Source organism: Alligator sinensis, unplaced genomic scaffold (genome assembly GCF_000455745.1).
Source record: "Alligator sinensis unplaced genomic scaffold, ASM45574v1 scaffold84_1, whole genome shotgun sequence".
NCBI lineage: Eukaryota > Metazoa > Chordata > Crocodylia > Alligatoridae > Alligator > Alligator sinensis.
The window spans coordinates 34,195-52,399 of NW_005842268.1; the positions used below are offsets into that span (position 1 = coordinate 34,195).

Sequence of the window (18,205 nt, forward strand, 5' to 3'; positions counted from 1 at the left end):
CTCTCTAAAAATCAGGTCTCTAAGGATAATTACCACTGGGTACCCAAACCTGAGGCATCTAAAAAAAGTACAAGTCACTCACTTCTGAAAACCTTCACAGATTGTTTCATTAGTTACTACTTTCTTACCTCTCTCAAATCCACATAAATTAAATTTCAGGGGCTATGGACAGACCTAACTTTTTACTGCTTTTAAATGGGAAGGTAATATTACCACTTAGGAATGTGCATCAGCTGTTACAATAACTGTTATGTCTGGATGCTCCCACAGAGATGCAATTGAACTCAACTGCTGAAAATTTAACCCCGAATCAACATTGTTAAAGGTACAACTGTTTTGCTAAACTTGCATCCCTCTAGCAGCATACAGGTGTAACAGTTGCATCATAACAGCTTATACTGGCCATCGTGCAATACCAATACAACTGTTATATCATCTATACCTAGAATCTACCTCCAGCATACAAGAGCACTGAATGAGGCCTCATGCAGATTATACCAAGGACAAATGTTAAAAGAACCACTCTTGTTTTAATGAAAGTAAATAAAACAGTATATCTATATATCATCCTTGAAAAGCCTAGTGGTACTAAACGATGAGAATCTTGGTAAAGAAAGATTTTCTATTTGTGGGTTAGGATTCTTGCTGTGCCATTTTAAAGGACTACACTCAGTAACAGAAATGAGCTGATATCACCACTCCTATGTGGACATAGTCCATGATCAGAAGTTTCATTTTCTTCTCATCTTTTATCTTCCCCTGCAAATCACCACCTTTATTGTATTGCCCAGTCTCCCTGACTTCCTTTAGTCCTTATATCCACTGCAGAATGTGCCACTAGAGCAGGGGCAAGCAAAATGCCCCTAAAAAATTTAGTAAATTAAATATTTATTTGTCCCTGGCTCCCTGCCAAAGCCGACTGGGGACAGGGGCAGTAGGACCCAGAGGGAGCCCTAAGCAGGCTTGAGCAGCCAAGCCCCACCCACTCCCAGCCAGTTCCCTGCTTTCCTGCTGCAGCACCACCTGGCTGTGGCTCCCAGCTGCATCCCCAGACTAGTGGGGGGAGAGGGATTGTGTGCGAGTGTGTGTGCACGCGCGTGCCTGCAGGCACAGAGGCAGAGTGTGTGTGTGTTCAAAGGGTGAGTCCCACATGCACACCCCACCATACACATGCACCCACACCTCCCCTCGCACTGCCATACACAAACCCCTGCCACCCACACCCCACATACCCACCCACACCCCACATACCCATAGCCCTATACCCACCCCCACAATATACTTCATTTTAAGCTATTGTGCAGTCACCTCTGCGTACACTACACAAACACATGCAAATCAGAACGAAAATAGTTTTTTGATATCAAATTAATGAATGTTGTAGATGTTCGATTTTTAAAATATAATTTGGTATTTTTCTGGTTCCAAGATGGCAAAACCCCTTGCTGAAAGGAGTATTTCCAGGGGTAAGAGGAGGGACTTCTGGTGGTAAAGGTCAGGGGTTAGGGGGTGGGACTTCCAGTTACAAGACAGCAACCAGGGGGCAGGACATCCGTCAAGGGACAGGGCTACCCATGCAGCCCTTGACAGCTTTCCAAAACTTGGTAAGAGGCACTCCGCACAAAATAATTGCCCGCCCCTGCACTAGAGCATGACATGGTATCACACGCACACACACGAGATGATCTTCTAACAACCCTCCATACCAAGGGGAGCAGACAGACTAAACTATCGTGTGTCTTTTTGAGATACAAATTTGATATTCTAGGAATTAGACTTACATGATCATTTTCAATATTTTGCAAGAGCCTTGGGTCATCAAATTCACATGATTCACTGGTGGAAGGAGGTAGCTGGCTATGGAGCAAGAGAAGGAATAAATATTTAAAAACACAACAGCAACATTTGCATTATTAACATAATCTTGTCAGGAAGTATTAGAGGGACAGCATCAGTTGAAAAAAGGGGGTAGCTGGGGAAAACATCACACCTGCTTGAAAACTTAGAAGGACCACTCAAAATTAGGAATTAAAGCAACTAGTAGGGGGAAGGTATTTGTCTTTAAATTTTCAATTTACTTTTTCTCTTTTACAGAATTTTGTGCATCATCATTTTCACTACTTTTGCTGTATATTTGGTGTCCTCTGTTTTAGCAGATCTTTAACATAACTTTGAAATGCTAGGTTAACAAAAATAAAAATGTGGTTGTGGAACCACAAAAATTGCTGACACACCTTGGGAATAGGCAGAGTACTAAAAGCTTAGAAGTGGTGACTTAGAAAAGCAAGATAAACTTGGGGCTGGTCTCTCAGGTCTTCTACATATTTTTCTTTCTTACTAACTTCATTCTCTGCCTCTCTTATGGGATCTAGCATACAGAGACATTTTCCAGGACTTTTGTCATCCAGACTTGTGATGCAATTATACCATGCGAGTATAGCACTGCTCAGCACACCTTCAGCAAATAACCACAAAAGTGCTTTACCCTTGCATGGAGTTGTACAGTTGAGGCTGGGGGAGGTGCTGTCCTGATGGAACACAAGTTTTCTTCTCTCTTGCTAGAAAGTTACACTGTGACTGTATACTACATTAGCATAAAGAGGGCACACATCAGACAGAAGAGTAAAACAGCATGGGAAAGTAGAGAAAAAGGCTGGAGAAAAGTAAGAACACAGAGGAGGGACAAAGAAAGGATGAAAGAAGAAATATGTGCAAGAGCAGCCCTGCAGACAGGAAGTGCTTCTTCTCCCTGGATTAAAAACTAGAGAAAAGCAGGGCAAACAGTGAAGCCCAATTATTTTAGCTAAAAAGATAGAAGTGTAAGAGAAAAACAACAAAAAAAACCCCCCACGTGGGTAAAAGCTGCTATCAACTGACTATATGGTGAGAGTCCATCAAAAGTTTCATTTTTTTTCTCTTCCCCTGGAGTTCACCACCACCTTTAGTCTGTTGCCCACTCTCCCCGTCTTGGGTAAAAGGGGACGGGAAGGGCTCTACAGGATTGTATTTCTGGCAAATAGAACCTGCCAAACCGCATCTTCCCAGGCAAGAACTTCCCACACTGCTCATCTAGGTCTGTAATTCACAGCCTATTCAGCCCTTCTTGGCATTTCCTTCCTCCGTTGCTTCATTCTAAGTTACAGTAGAAATGACAGTTCAGCCTAAAGCTCCCTGACAGCATTTTGCTACAGGACCACTCTAGAGGCCAGCTCAGATTCCTGCCATCTATTTTTGCTTATTATTTTCTGAATACAAGCACCTGTTCTTTGAAACAAAAGACACCCCAATGGCACTCTGCCCAGAAGGTTCCTGGTTAGATTGCAAGTTAAGTATTTATTATGATTCATAATATATATGTGCCCATCAGAAAGCCTCAGGGTCCATTCAAAACTAAATACTCCATCGGTTTGGAATCTGCATGCTACCTTCAACAGTCAAAAGTGTAAGCTTCCTTTTAAATTAAGGAGCACAGAAGGAGAAGCCCCGAGCCTGTCCCCTATTCTGAAGGTAAATTAGGACTTTATGTCATGCTTTGAAAGACAATATCAGAAGAACGCAATGCAGAAGAATGCATTCACACAAGTGCTGATGTTTGTTTCCCCAAAGACAAGCAGTGGCACAACTTGTGATGCTGCTACTTGTCCCCAGGGAACACCTGTGTCACCTTCTGGTGCACAGCAAGTTACCTCGGGTGCGGTAGGGGGCTGTGTTGGCCCCAGCAGCCTTAACTAGGGTCCTGGGGGGAAGCTACAGCTGCGGTGCTCCTGCACCTGAAAGCCTGGCCAGCAGATGGAGGGTGGCTCTGGTTGGCCAGGCTCTGGTTGTGGACAGTACATGCTACCACCACATGTTTAATCCCACTCCCACCCCACACAGATTTTTTTGACCCCGAGATCTCTCAGGGTCAAAAAAACAACAACAACAACAACCCGTGCTGCACAGTAGCAGCATGGAGAAAGCCTGAATGTGTAGCGGGTGGTGCCACAGATGGGTCTGCAGTGCCACATACCACACCACCACACTCCACTGGAAAAGAATTCTTGGCCGCATCCAGAGATCTCCAATTCTTTTTTCAGATAATACTTTTTACTAAAACAAACTTCCCTTTGTCCCATTTGCAACTGCTAATTTTAAGCCTCATGGCATCAATTCACTATTTCTGCAGTCATAAAGTCAGCTGTATCCAAGGGCAAATCCAGGGGCTAGAGGATTCAGTGATATAGATGCACACGTCCTTCGATTCCTGGTCCACCCAAATTTTAAAATCAACTGTCTGGCAGTGGCAGCAGCATTTCTATTCAGGCAGCAGTGAAAGAGTCAGTTGACTGCATGGCTCATTATAATCTACCTGATTCCTTCTAAATTTAATTCCACAGGTGTTCGAGTGACTCAAGACCATTAAAAAAAGAAGAAGAGAGAGTCATTAGGTTGCACTAATCAAGCTATCCTTTCTTCTGCAATTCCACTATCTGCTAGCTGTTCCTGGTAATCTAGTTCCTTTTCACAGCTCTGCAGACTGTTTTTTAATTATGGCTAAAAACATTAACTCAGATGTATAAAGGTTAATAAGGTGAACGTTAACTCAGGTGTGGAAATAACTTTTAGCAAAGCATTGGACACACTGCCAAGATGCTCAAAAAGGCCAGACTGTTTTATGCATCTGAAAAAGAGATACATTTTATTCTAATAATTACAGGGCTATTGAAACAACATATTTGGATTATTTTACCTCGTTTGTTGTATTTTTATACACAACATATGATAGCAAATTAATGCACATTCTGATACAATTATTTTGTTTTGGCTTCAATCTTAAACCGAACAGATCTAGGTCCCTAGCATATTAGTAAAGCCTCTAGCTTCTTTTTCACTGAGAGAAAAAAAATGTACTATTATGTGATGCTGTATCACACCATTGGCACCCCCCTTTTCAAAATTCTAGATCCAGCCATGACTGTACCATAAAAGGAAGCTTCACGCCAGATGTAGCTATCTATTGATAAACATGATGGGAGTTGCACTGGATTAGAGCACACCCAAGTAAATCTGTCCCCACCCAATTTCTTCCCAAGTTAGTCCCATACATTCTGGGGCTGCACCAACAGACTGAGCCCTCAGGCAAAAGCATGAGAGTTACATTACTTAACTCTGAACCCAGGAGGCATATTGCCAGCAAGGGTTTATATTGCAAGAGTAAATATATTGCTCATCTTTTTTCGTTTCTCTTCTAAAATTTGAACACTCTTCACTTATACACAAAGCTTTCTTCCACGTAATCCTGAACTAGTCCCAGTCAATGTTTACCTGAAGTCTTCTGATGAACGTTCTCTTTCCAACTCTGGAAAGTGACTAAAAGAAAGAAAAACATAAGATTACTGGATACTTCAATCAAAGAGTCCATGGCAAAATAGCCCTGTGTGTTCAAAACTTCAGGTCTTCAAACATACTCTGGAACCACAGATTTGACTGCTTGTAGGTTAAAACCTAACCTTCCGAAGAAGGTTATTTAACTTATCGTGTGATCTACAGTGAGAGTCATCTTGGAAGCAACCTTAAATGCTAAGATAATGCTTCCCCAAACATACACTAATAAATATGTATGTACATGTGCACTGTAAATGGCAGACAAGCAACTGATTTTATATGGGACTCTTCATTCTATGAGCAGGGAGATTCCCCAAGATCCCATTTCTAATTCTCCACATACCAACCAAAATTACTATCCTACTCCTGCTTTATAAAAGCAGCAAACCATGTACAACAGCATAGCCACAGAAGCTTCCAAGCTGGCAATTATACAGAGCCTTTCAGAATCTTAACCAATTTGCTGCTTTATCATAGATGATCTACGTGGTTTCTTTAAGCTGAGAATAAAAACCAATAACTTAGCACAAAAATGAAAAGTGGCTGGTTTCTAGGAGTGCTTAAGGAATTCAAAAGAATGAAGTCATATTGGTCTTCAAATATGAGTTACTGGCCAAATTCTGTTTTAGAAGAAATCAACCTAAATATATTATTTACTTCAGTCGTATTGAATTAATACAACATTTGTTTTTCTTCCTCCAATAACATTCAGTAGACTCAGTTGTGTGGAAGAACTAAAGGTCATTTAACACCACTGGTTGTTTTAACCACAATCACCACTGTCTTATTACACAAAGGAAGCACAAGATATCCCATTAAAACAAAATGTTTCCCTAGCACATTTATAATGGTGCCCATTTTTGCATTTTATTATTCTATAATTCAGAAGAAATAAATGTCTTTTTATTAAAAACTGCTCTGTGACCATAAAAGTTCAAAACAAATGAAAAAAAGAATTTAATTTTTATACAGAACAGAATACAGAAGTGTAGTTTTAATGAATAGAAATGATTAAGCTCTATAGTTTATAAAAAACAGTACCTACCCATATGTCACTCCAGCAATACTACATTTCTTAAAGTTCATAATATTGCATGTTAGAGTGCCTGTTTTATCAGAAAACAGGTATTTTACCTAGAATAGAAATAAAAATGATAAGAAATCAATTAGATTAATTTTCACAGACATACAGAAATCAAAACAAGAGAAAGACACAAATAAGTTCATAAAGAGAAAAAGAAAGTATGCACACTTAAGAAATACTGTGATATGGGCCAGTGTAACTTGCTGCTTGGTTCATCTTATAGAAGTACAGGTAAATTCCTAGGGAAAAATGTTTAATATAAAAGTTAACACTGGTAATTTAGAACTGTGTCAATTCATATCCAGCTGAAGATACCAAGCTAAATGTAAAAAGCCTGGAAATATTTAATTAAAGAGCCAAGGAGACCAATACAAACAAGATGTACTACAAACTGAAAAACAAACCATGATTTACAAGCTAAAGACCAGCTCTCAACATTCCTGGTCCAAAACAGAGACCACAACATCCCACCACTCATCCTCTACATACTGGTCAAAGATATTACCATGTTCCTGCTGCTCACACTGGCTGCTCATAGATGTTAAAAAAAACCCAAAAAACCAACCCCTCCCCTAGGCACTTTATTTTAAATTCCATGTGCTCCCGCATTGAACCCAGCACACGTCCAGAAGAGGTAGCTTGTTAGATAGACCCGGCTCACCCAGCATCTGTATAGATCGGGCACTTTAATAGGGCTTTTATAGCACTTTTATTTAATAGCTGATTGACTCAGCTTTAGATAAAACATTGAAGAGTCCCACGAAGCACCTGATCTATACAAATGCTGCAGAACCAGGTCGAAGTAACGTGCTTCTTCTTCTGGTAAAGCGCGGTTGGGGGTTTTTTGTAGCATCTGCAAGCATCCCTTGATTATGAAAGGTATTTCTAGTAACATGTGAAGATCCCTCTGTACTCGAAGAACCTGCTAGAAGGGCATCATCTATCCCCAGACAAACCAGAGATTCATTTCTATAACTTTCCTGTGGATCTTAAATTCCTCATACTCAACAGAAGCTGAAAAAGGAGGGCCAGGGGGAGGGACAATGCATTCATACAACTGAGGACTATGCTGTTGTGCTTACAAGGTAAAATGTCTGTTTCTTTTATGTACAGTTGGCACTGGAATCTTAAGAATACTGAGATTTGAAATATTTCCCAGTTTAATTTGTATTTCCCCATCAATATGGTTTTAAGTAAGATCTATTCTCAGCTTTAACTTTGACAAGAGACAGATTTCTTTTGTGTTTGTTTAGGCTTGGGGGGCATTGTATTAGGATTTCCCTAGGATTATTTAAAAGTAATGTACCAGTCCTCTTATATGCAACTTTGTGAGCTTCAAAAAGAGACCTCTAGAACAGTAGGCAACTGTCAATCCTCTGGATCATGGTGTATGAGTAATAGGTCTAATCAGGTGCATGATGAATCTGCTTGTAAAGTCCTGTAACCATCACTCCAAGACCTTCAATGCATATACCTAGGTAAGTGTATGGAGGTGTGGAGGCTGTCTAAGATGTACCACGCTCCCTTTAGACCACTGAGACAGAATCCAAAAGCCAGACCAAGTCCAGACGACCCATGGTTGTAGCTTCTCCCAGAGAGCAACAGATAAGAACCGTTGCTGATTGACTAACACCTTAGCAAAGGCGCATTTCTGTCAGGGTGATGTCCCTTAGCATTTCTCCATCCAAAGAGTACCCACAAGCCAGCAGAATATACTTGAGCTAATAAAACAAATACCTTTTATTTTATTTTTTATTTTTACGCAGAAGTGAAAATATGTACCATTTGTCTGTCTTCATGATGGTGAGAATTATTGGGTAATTCATTTAAAAAGCTGTTTTACAAAAATTTCTCAAATCAGCCCAAGTTCTAGAAGCAGAACTTGTAACTTGAACTTTCCCTTTTTCTTCCATTGCCCAAGTGACAGGCAAGACAGCTCGAACATCAACACTAACTAATTCAGGAATGAGGCTACAGATTCACCATATTTCTACCTTCCTTCCTGCAGAATTCAATGCACAGCATTTGTGCTGCACATTACAAAAGAGTGAAAGATGCAGCTAAGACTTCAAGAACAATTTCGAGGTCCAAAATGCATTATTAGTATTAGAGCTTTTAGAAGACCATTTTGAGGACAAGATAAAATCATGTATCCAAAGATGTAACTGGCCAGAACTGCAATTGGAGCAGTCCTCCCTCCATCATCCCTCTATACCTCTGCAGGGCTCTGGCTCCAGAAATAGGCAGCATACAGGAGCAGCAGATGAAGTTCACTACTAGTGAAGGGAAATGTCACTTATTTTTCTGCCACACATGTCCATACTGAGCAGGCAAAACATCCTGTTTTGGAGGCCAAAAAAAAGGGGTGACATCTCTCCCCAGAAGTAGCAAACTCCAGCTGCTTTCCCTGCCAGACTGCACACTACCATTCAGCAGTATTCCATCTCCCAGACTGCCCTTCACTCACCAACACACTTCTGCACTGCTGCTGCTTGCTGCCAGAAAGTGTAGAGGAAGGTAAGGTATGGTCTGCCCACCCTTACACTACTGAATACATCTCTTGCCCTGGATCAAAAGTCATATGGAAATATATGCTGTACTTAAACCTCAAGTTATCAGGCTTGAAGCAGGAATTATTGAGTCAAATTCTACAGGCTATGTTAAGAGAAAGTCAAATCAATTAATTATTATGGTTAGCATCATGGAAAAAGAAATGCATATCCAAGAGCATAATCCAATCCTATCCGGGAGGGAAGACAGCCTGGTAGCTCAAGTACTAGAGTGGCCTCAACAGGTCTGGGCTCAATTTCTGAATCAGTCAGGCTTCCTGAGTGACCTTGAACAAGTCACTTAGCTCTATACCATATTTCTTTCTTTTTTAAAATAAAGCACCCCTACCTTGGGATAAGATACTACATTAAAGTGGCCCTATAACCATCCTAATACAAGAGCTCCCTCTGTAAAGCAACCTTTTGGGCGTTTCTCCTAACTACATAAAAATTTGGTATTCAAAAAGTTTCTCTCACCTGGCCGAGCTCTTCATTGAGGTTAGAAGTTCTGGCCATTGCAGGTGTATCTGTTTCTGTATAATACATATCTATATCCTGAAAGAAAATAGAAAGAGACAATCTATGTAGCTTAATCAAAAAATTACTGAAAAAGTGCTGAAGTTATGTAGTCTAATCTCAAGCAATAGTCAGATCCCAAGTTGCTTTTGCTGCCAGTTTCCAATTCCATTAATGGGAGTTGAGCTACAAAGAAAACACAGAATATAGTCTTCCTGCAGAATAGCAGGTTTTGCTTCTCAAATGTATCTAGGTTAAACATGGAAATGACACCTATTTGTTGAAAATAATTTGCTACATGTTCAGCCCAAAACCGAAAAAAGTTACCTTAAAACACAAAAGGGGACTCTTTTAAAATAATGTACTGCAACATTTAAATATTAAAAAAAGAAAAAAAAAAAGAAACAGTTCAGCAATGCAACCAATTCTGTTTGTATTGCTGTACTTAGTGACAAAAACAGTTGCTTCATGGGCCAGTAACCCAATAAACCATCTATCAGCTTAATCATATCAGAAATCAGTAAAAGTTACTCAATAGTCTTATAGGCAAAACATACAAAACTCAGCTGGATTTTTTTTTTTTTTTTTTTTTTTTAACTGGGATTACCACAGTCGTATGGAAGTCCTGCACTAATATGCCCAGGCATAAAGTAGACGTGCTGCATCTCCCCCCACATTTACATGCTTCATCCTCAAGGGATATCACAGTGATCATCTTAGCCTAGAAGACTGAATTGGAAGCCATTGGAAGACTGTCAGTTCTATTCTTTATCTCATCAGACATGTCTCTTCAGCAACACATGGCATCCCCAGTCTGCTCTCTGTGGCTTACCAGGTAATAATAAACATTTGCAAATGAAGTGCATCAGCTGTGGCAGGATGCATCTTGGCACAAAAGATACACTTCAGCAGGTAAAACACATTGCCCATTTTCCCACCCACTGACCTGTTGGACAACAGGCACTATAGAAATGACTATTACAGCTGCTGGACAACAGGCAATGTGTCTCCTGTTTACAGAGGCGCACCCCAGGGAATTGCTGGGGCACATCTCTAAGCGAGAACAGCTTGGGTTTCCCCACTTACAGAAGACATGCCAGGGAGATTCCTCAGGTATGTCTCTATAAAAAGGGAAATTGGGCAGAGATTCCTAGGACTTGAGGGGCCTGATCCTCTGCAGGAATTTCCAGGGTGAATGGTATCAGGCCCTTCAAACCCCAAGAGTGCCTGCCTGGGGAGGCTGAAGAGAGCAGGCAGCTCCAGGCTGCCCAAACTCTCATAGTATAAAGCCAACAGATGTCTGTCTACAAACTATTGCCATCTTTTGCCAGCACTACAAATGTGGGCATCTGTGGAACAATAAACTGTATAGACATCATGGCTACTTGCAGAAGTTAAAAATAAATAAATAAATAAATAAATAAAAATAATGCCGCCCCCCCCCCACACACACTTTAGCAGAAGCAGCAGCACATTACTTTGACCCGGCTCTGCAACGTCTGTAAAAACCAGGTGCTTCAGTGGGGCTCTTTGGCACTTTTAGCTAAAGCCAATTCAATCAGCTATTAGATAAAAGTGCCAAAAAAGCCCCACTAAAGTGTCTGAGCTATACAGACATTGGGCAAGCTGGATCCAAGTAATGTGCTGCCTCTTCTAATGGGCATATGTGGGAACACACAGAATTTAAAGCAAAGCACTGCTGGTTTGTTTTTTTAATGTCTGCAAGCAGTCCTATTTGCTTTCCCTTTGTACCACTATAATTGTACCACATCAGCAGAAAAAAAAAAAAAAAGTGACCTGGCCATATCTTACATTTAGTGCTGCCCACTGAAAACATCAGAGAATCCTGGAGTTGGAAAAGACCCAGCCATGTTTCAGTCTAAAAGATGGGCTATAGAAAAGCCATTAGCACATCTTATTAACAGCAGTCAAGAGGACGCTGTCAGTTTAGAAGGATTTTGTAGCTGGGAAAGATTTTAAAGCTATTTTTCCCCCATAAAGAAAGCCTAGAACCCCCAGAAGTAAACACCTATCTATGAAACTTCCCACAGGCTAAGGGGAAGGGTTGTATTCACAACCTTGCTAATAAAGACTAATGAATGAGCACTGAACAAACCAACTGCTAACTGGCCTTAGCAAATGCAATAATGGGAGAGAGGAAGCGAGAGAGGGAGCTTACAAAAAGGATTAAAATGTTTGATTATACTAATTGCCACATTCCAAAAACTGGAATTTAGTAACTAGCTCTTCTATTCTTGCTACTTACCCAGTTTATAAAAAGAGCCTGAGTAAATTTGACTACTTCCAGCGTCACCAGCAGACTGATGGGAATGAGGTTGTTGTACAAGATTATAAACGTCAGTAGATTGTATCCAAAATTGATTGACAGTGCTTCTGTGGGCCAAAAGGTACAGAACAGAATCACCAATAAGCCACATGTTCACATTGTCCAGAATGATAAAGTAGGCTAAACATCGTTTCAGGCAGGTGGCTGACTGTTCCTTTTTTAATTATATTAATACTGCATAGGTTTGGCTGTAGTATTGTGTGTCAATGGCCAGAATTTGTATAGGTGTCTTTTTATTATTTAAAATGAAAATTGTACACATTTATGTATGCATATCCTGTGCAGATGGCATGCTTTAAAAAAAAAAAAAAAGAGTAGCACTAGAGATTATCTACACCAGGGGTACTCAACCTTTTGGCCCTGTGAGACAGATGAGTGCCATGGGGCTGGTCCATGGGCTAGATCAAGCCTCATGTTTTGGGATCAGACCCTGAGGCTCAGCACTGCCTCATCTCTGCCCCAACTTGCCAAGTTTGGGCCCTGGGGGTCTGGCAATGACCCTGCATGCTGAGATTGAGCCCTGGAGGCTGGTGCCAATCCTGCCCAGCCCTGCAGGATGGGACTGGGTGCCCAAATTCAGTATGTAGGGCCCAGGGTTCCCACCACAAGTCATTAAATTTAGCAGCATGGGAATGGTGCCACTGCTCCCCCACTGCCAAATTTCCAGACCCATGGGGAGCCCCACAGGATGGATGACATGGTGCTGAGGGCCATGGATGGGGGTCCTGATCTAGACTTACTATGTGAGGTTTAGGTTTGTGAGGAACTCTATTTATTCTAAGCACATTACTAGAAGGGCAATACTTTATATTATAATCCAAAGGGATTTGATAAATGTAATGCGTGTCACCTGTCCCCATTTAACAACTATAAACATTATTTCTAGTGAGTGATGTCCTGCCTGCCTCAAAAAAATTGCTCTTTGTGCTATGTATTTCAATGGACTTAAGAGGGAATTATCCTTGATATTTTCAATATGTCCCCATTCATAGTTCTCATAATTGTCACAAACTTTTCACGGTAATGAGAATTAAGAAAAAAAGAACTAAACCCAAATAAAGTTATCCATTGCCAGAATGCTTCCCCCTCCCTACAAAAGAGCTATAGAAATGATTATTATAACTGTTTTTAAAGGAAGGAAAAATATGCAGGAAATGAGAACTGAGGATAAGTCTGCTGATGTACTAAGACCATTGCCTATCATGCTAACTAATATTGCCTCTGCCTCTCTGCCCTCATCCACTGCTACTTCTTAAATATGATCTTTTGGGATAATGAACATCGTTTTAGTTCACTGTTCGTAAAAAAACATAGCACAATGGAAGCTGGGTGTATAAATAGCACTGCTGTGGGCTACAGTAATACAAACAACTAGCACCCACTCAATAACAAAGATCCTGTTGAGAGAAAAATGAATAGGAAGAATGAGGAGCCAGATATGAATGCTTCTCGGTTTCCTGAAAGATGGAATCCAAAATCAGTTCCACCTAAATGGTTTAACATCTCTTTATTAGTATTAGGATGAAACAAAATCTGCGTCCAAAGCTGCCCTTCAAAATAAGGGTTGAATCCAAGGCTTGAAATCCAAATCAAGCTAAGGATTTTCAGAATCAGCCTGTAAGGAAAACCAAGAAACACGTTTGACTGGAGAAAAAGGCTTTTCCTATCCAGACAGCTGAGAGACTTAGGCACTGGAGTCATAAATTTAGGTTGGAATGTTTGATCCTGGAAAAAGATTAAAAAGCATCTCCCCCTTTTTGATGACAAAATAGGAGAGGTTTTGTACATGTAACACAGGAAATGGCTTTGAAAAGGCATCCCTAGTGCCAAAATTTGAGGATCTAAACCTCAGCTATTCTGCTTTATCAATAACTCTACTGATTTTAATGGAATGATTCTGATTTACACCAATGTATCCAAGATCAGAGATAGGACTCAAACTCTTGAATCCTCTCCACTACATATTACCTTCCATATATAACCTTTTTGCCTCTTCATGTAAATGGGAACAGTGATATTTCATATTCCACAAAAGATATAATTATTATTAAAACCAAGAAAATTACTTTTTCTTTAAAAAAGAAAAAACATTCTTTAGTCAGAGAAACAGTGACTAGGACACCATGAACACAATTGCTTGTTTCATTGAATAGGCTTTAGTGAAAATCTGTCTAAATATATACAGTCTTCTATCAGAGTCACTGCACTCCTAAGAGATGAGATCTTTTTCAGTAAGACTACCATAATTGCAGTTCATCTGAAACAATAAGTGACAGGTCTGCCACTGCCAGGAGTCTTACCACTACCAGAAAAAATATTCACACAATGTCAGTGACGTGAATTTATGTTTTCACATCTGTGTTTGCAGATAGCGACGATAACATACCGCCAGCGTCTGACACCATTTTTTAGCTAATATAAATGAAGAGGCAAAAATCTCTCTTCTGCACAATGACTTCTATTCTATCCTGAAGTACTTTTACAATATCTATATCTATTTATTCCCATCTAACCTGTAAAAATAGCAAAAAACTTAAATCAAGCAAAACCCCTATATCTCTTTACAGGATAAGCAGCAAAATTACACCTCAGTATTATGAGCTAGAATGGCCTGGTCCAGCAGATAGTCACAACAACATTTGGCACTCTGTGATCATTAGTCTTCAGGATGTCCATGCAAGGAACAGCAGCCTCTCCAAGTTACACATAGGGAAACCAAGACACAGAGGGACAGATGATGCCGTGAAAGTTTGAAGTCAACAGAACTCAGCTAATTGACACCAGCAGAGGATGTGGTGCAGAGAGAGTAAGTGACTTAAGAATTTAGGTAGACAAAGAGCAGAGAAAGATGAGGCTGATGACACAAACCCTATATATAATGCACTAAACCAATGCCTAAAACACTTTTTTATGGAACTCCAGTAGGGAGATACCTTGGTAACCACTGACTCCCACCCTTGCGTCTCAAATTCCCCATCATTTCCTGGCAGGGCCATCCCTGGCAGTAGGGGGGCAATCAGGGCGACTGCCCCAGGCCCCGTGCTTTGGGAGGCCCCACAGAGCCACGCCAGCTTCGTGTACGGCTGCTCACCCCCCCCCCCTCCAGTCGCCACATCCGGACCCTGCACAGGCTGATTTACCCTGAGCCTCGCACCCTGCTACGGTCAGCTGTTTCCTGGCCAACTGCCTAGCAACTTTCACTGCTCTTAGAAGGGATTAGTTTGCATCTCTCAACAACAAATTTCTTGGCAAGTCAGACTCTAAAATTATAGCAGTAGGTTCTATTGTCAGGTTACACTTATGCTTGGCTTTGCCTTTTTTTTTAAGTTGGTATTATTTATAACAACATTTACAAGTCTTTATGTAATTATTTGTAAAATGCAAGTGAAAGGCCCAGGTTGCTGAATCCTTGAACATTACAAGTTAAGTGGTGTCACACACAATAAGCTTCCTGCTATTGAGCTCTCACCATTTGAGCCAAGGTACCAAATGACTTTGCCGTGTGCTCTGTTCCACAGTAAGGCACCCACAGAACTCACAAGAGCCATGACCAGAAGGATGCAGAACAACACCAGGATCTGCATGTTGGTCACTTTCTCCACATTTGATCTCTTCAAAGGTGCTTTGGTTGAGTTCTGAACAAGAGCAGAAACAGCTGTGAGAACTGGTTTAGATATGGGAATAACAACAGAAAAAATATGGAAGAACTTGAGATCAGAACTGATTTTCTGGAGTCTTAAACCAATAGACCCAGCCATTATGTTTCTTGACACCTTTTCCTATCCGGTTAAATATCCCCTGTCCCCCCGAGTTATGAGGGAAATGTGAACTGTGTGCAGCTATTTCCATAGGTTCAATTAACTCCCCTGCCTGTCACCCTCCCCTGCAATAGCCAAGGCAGGGGAAGATAAGGACTTTGGGTCTGTCCTTGGTCCCTTCTATAGCTGTTGGAGAAATGGCAATTCCCACCAACAAGAGAAGGCAGGGATTGTAACTTTGCTTAGCTCCTGCAGAGGGCCCTATGATGGTTGGGGGAAAATGGTCCTTAAACCTGTCCCTTCCAACCTAGCAAACACAGGAATTTTAGAAGTTATTCAGTAGTAACCATGAAGTCTTTGACTGCCTTAAAATTTAAGAACCACTCTTACACCAGGTGTAACTGGGTTAGAATCAGTACAGATACACCCAGGAAAAATGACACTCAGGGTATTGTGACACATGACACTTATCATATTGTATTTAGACAACAGTAAGCATTCATAAGACTTAGAAAGTTTTCTGAGCAGTCCCACATTAACACTTACAATCATCTAGATATAGATTGTAATACCACACCAACTACAGTTCAACACCAGGGCTGAGAAGGAAAATCAGTTGGTTTTTGGTCTCAGACCCGGGATCGCACCAGAGCCAATTCAGTACCTCTGTGTAGTAAGGAAGCTGAGAACTAGACAAACACCAGTTTCTTAGGTTCCCATACTCCCACTGCAACAGAGCCAATTCAAGGCACCACTGTGGTGTAGGGGCTTGGAGAGACCAGAGCACTGCACAGGAGCCAGTTCAAGGATCTCGTGCAGAGGAGGAAGCGGGGAGCTACAAATAGTAGCTCCTAGTCTCCTTACTATATCAGAGCCAGTTGGCAGAGTGGGGAGGGAGAACTCCCAAACTGTTTGTCAGTCCTCCGCATCCCAGTCACGCTGGAGTCTCCCAGTCATATGACCTCCATGGAGCAGTCCAGAGATGAATCCAGGAGAGTGCCATGGTGTAGTTACACCCCCGTCAATTGCTGTGCCACCCAAAGTTTAAAACTAGGTGCCTGGCAGTGTCAGGAGCATTTCTACTCATGCAGAAGAGAGGAGTCAGTTGAGGTCATGGCTCATAAAACACCCGATTCCTTCTAAACTCTCCATTCCACAGGTGTTATCAACCTTCCCACCTTTTTAATGGTTTTTACTGGTTTCGCTAATCAAGCTATTATTTGTTCCACAGTTCTGCTGTCTGTTAGCTGTTCCTTGTAAATGTAGACCGCTTTGAACACTAGCTAAAAACATTAACACAGATGTGGAAATTACTTTCAGTGAATCACTGGGTGCACTGTCAAGATGCTCAAGGAGGCTAGATTTTGTTTTATGAATTTGAAAGAGATGTACACTTAAATCTCATGGACTACAGTACTAATGAAACATCTTTTGATAATTTCTGCCTAGTCAGTTGTGTTTTTATATATAATACAGAAAATTAAGGCATACTGAGGCAATGTTAAAATTTGTTTTTGCTTTGATGTTAAGCTGAAAAATATAGCTGAAGGACCCTAGAGAAAAATGTGCACGCTAATCTGTACCCACTTTTCAAAATCCTAAACCGGCCCATGTTAACTCAACACGTTAGATGATATGATCTGTAGATATTCTGTGCCAGAAAATACAGAACTTTACTATGCCAGGATGGCACTTAGCATGCATGTTACAACTTTAATACTTGGACACTAGTGTTTTAAGTGCTGCTAGCATGTGCTAAGTGTACCATGTAACAATACCGTCAAACTAGCACACGTTTGGAAAGAGTTTTAATCCCTGGATAGATTTACTTTACTTCACATCCAGCTGAATATTTGGCTTTATAGCCACAGCTCCCAACCTGCAACTTGTTTTGGACAAGGATACCCCACAATCGGTGGGCTCTGCACAGGAACAGAAACAGGAACAGAAGGCTGCCTGCATGAAACTGCTTGAAGGATCAGTAGATGCATACAGTGCCTATACATGAGCAGCGAGGCTGCTACCATGTGCTGCAATTACAACATGTCAGAGAAGGCTCAGTTAATTGAGTCTGCTAGAGTGTGGTAATTACTGTGTTCCAGCAGACTTCAGCAGACTCCAGCACAGGTTACAGGGGTGGGTGGATGAGAATAAGATGGGATTCAACACTGACAAGCGCAGGGTACTGCACCTAGGGAGAAAGAACCAGCAGCATACCTACAGGCTGGGGAACTCCCTTCTCGTCAGCACAGAGCCAGAATAGGATCTTGGAGTCATTATAGACTCCAAGATGAACATGGGCCGCCAATGTGGGGATGCAGTCAGGAAGGCTAACCACACCTTGTCATGCATCCACAGATGCATCACGAGCAGGTTCAAGGAGGTGATCCTCCCCCTCAATGCAACACTGGTCAGGCCGGAGTTGGAGTACTGCGTCCAGTTCTGGGCACTGCACTTCAGGAGGGATGTGGACAACAGGGAGAGTGTCCAGAGAAGGGCCACTCACATGATCAGGGGGCAGCAGGCAGGCCCTACAAGGAGAGGCTATGACACCTGAACCTGTTCAACCTCCACAAGAGAAGGCTGA

The 18,205-nt window shown here is 41.3% G+C and overlaps 1 protein-coding gene across 1 annotated transcript in view; it reads right to left on the bottom strand.

The window, feature by feature from the left end:
* LOC102386600 (phospholipid-transporting ATPase IB-like) overlaps positions 1 to 18,205 on the bottom strand; it is a gene marked incomplete at its 3' end in the record, with an annotated part of 101,349 nt that overhangs the window by 32,891 nt on the left and 50,253 nt on the right. The window contains exons 10-15 of the mRNA XM_006027799.3: positions 15,330 to 15,495; positions 11,780 to 11,907; positions 9,475 to 9,552; positions 6,410 to 6,498; positions 5,305 to 5,349; positions 1,782 to 1,857 (exon numbers count right to left, since the gene is read on the bottom strand). Of these exons, the coding sequence (XP_006027861.3) occupies positions 1,782 to 1,857; positions 5,305 to 5,349; positions 6,410 to 6,498; positions 9,475 to 9,552; positions 11,780 to 11,907; positions 15,330 to 15,495 (582 nt within the window). The remainder of the gene's footprint in view (positions 1 to 1,781; positions 1,858 to 5,304; positions 5,350 to 6,409; positions 6,499 to 9,474; positions 9,553 to 11,779; positions 11,908 to 15,329; positions 15,496 to 18,205) is intronic.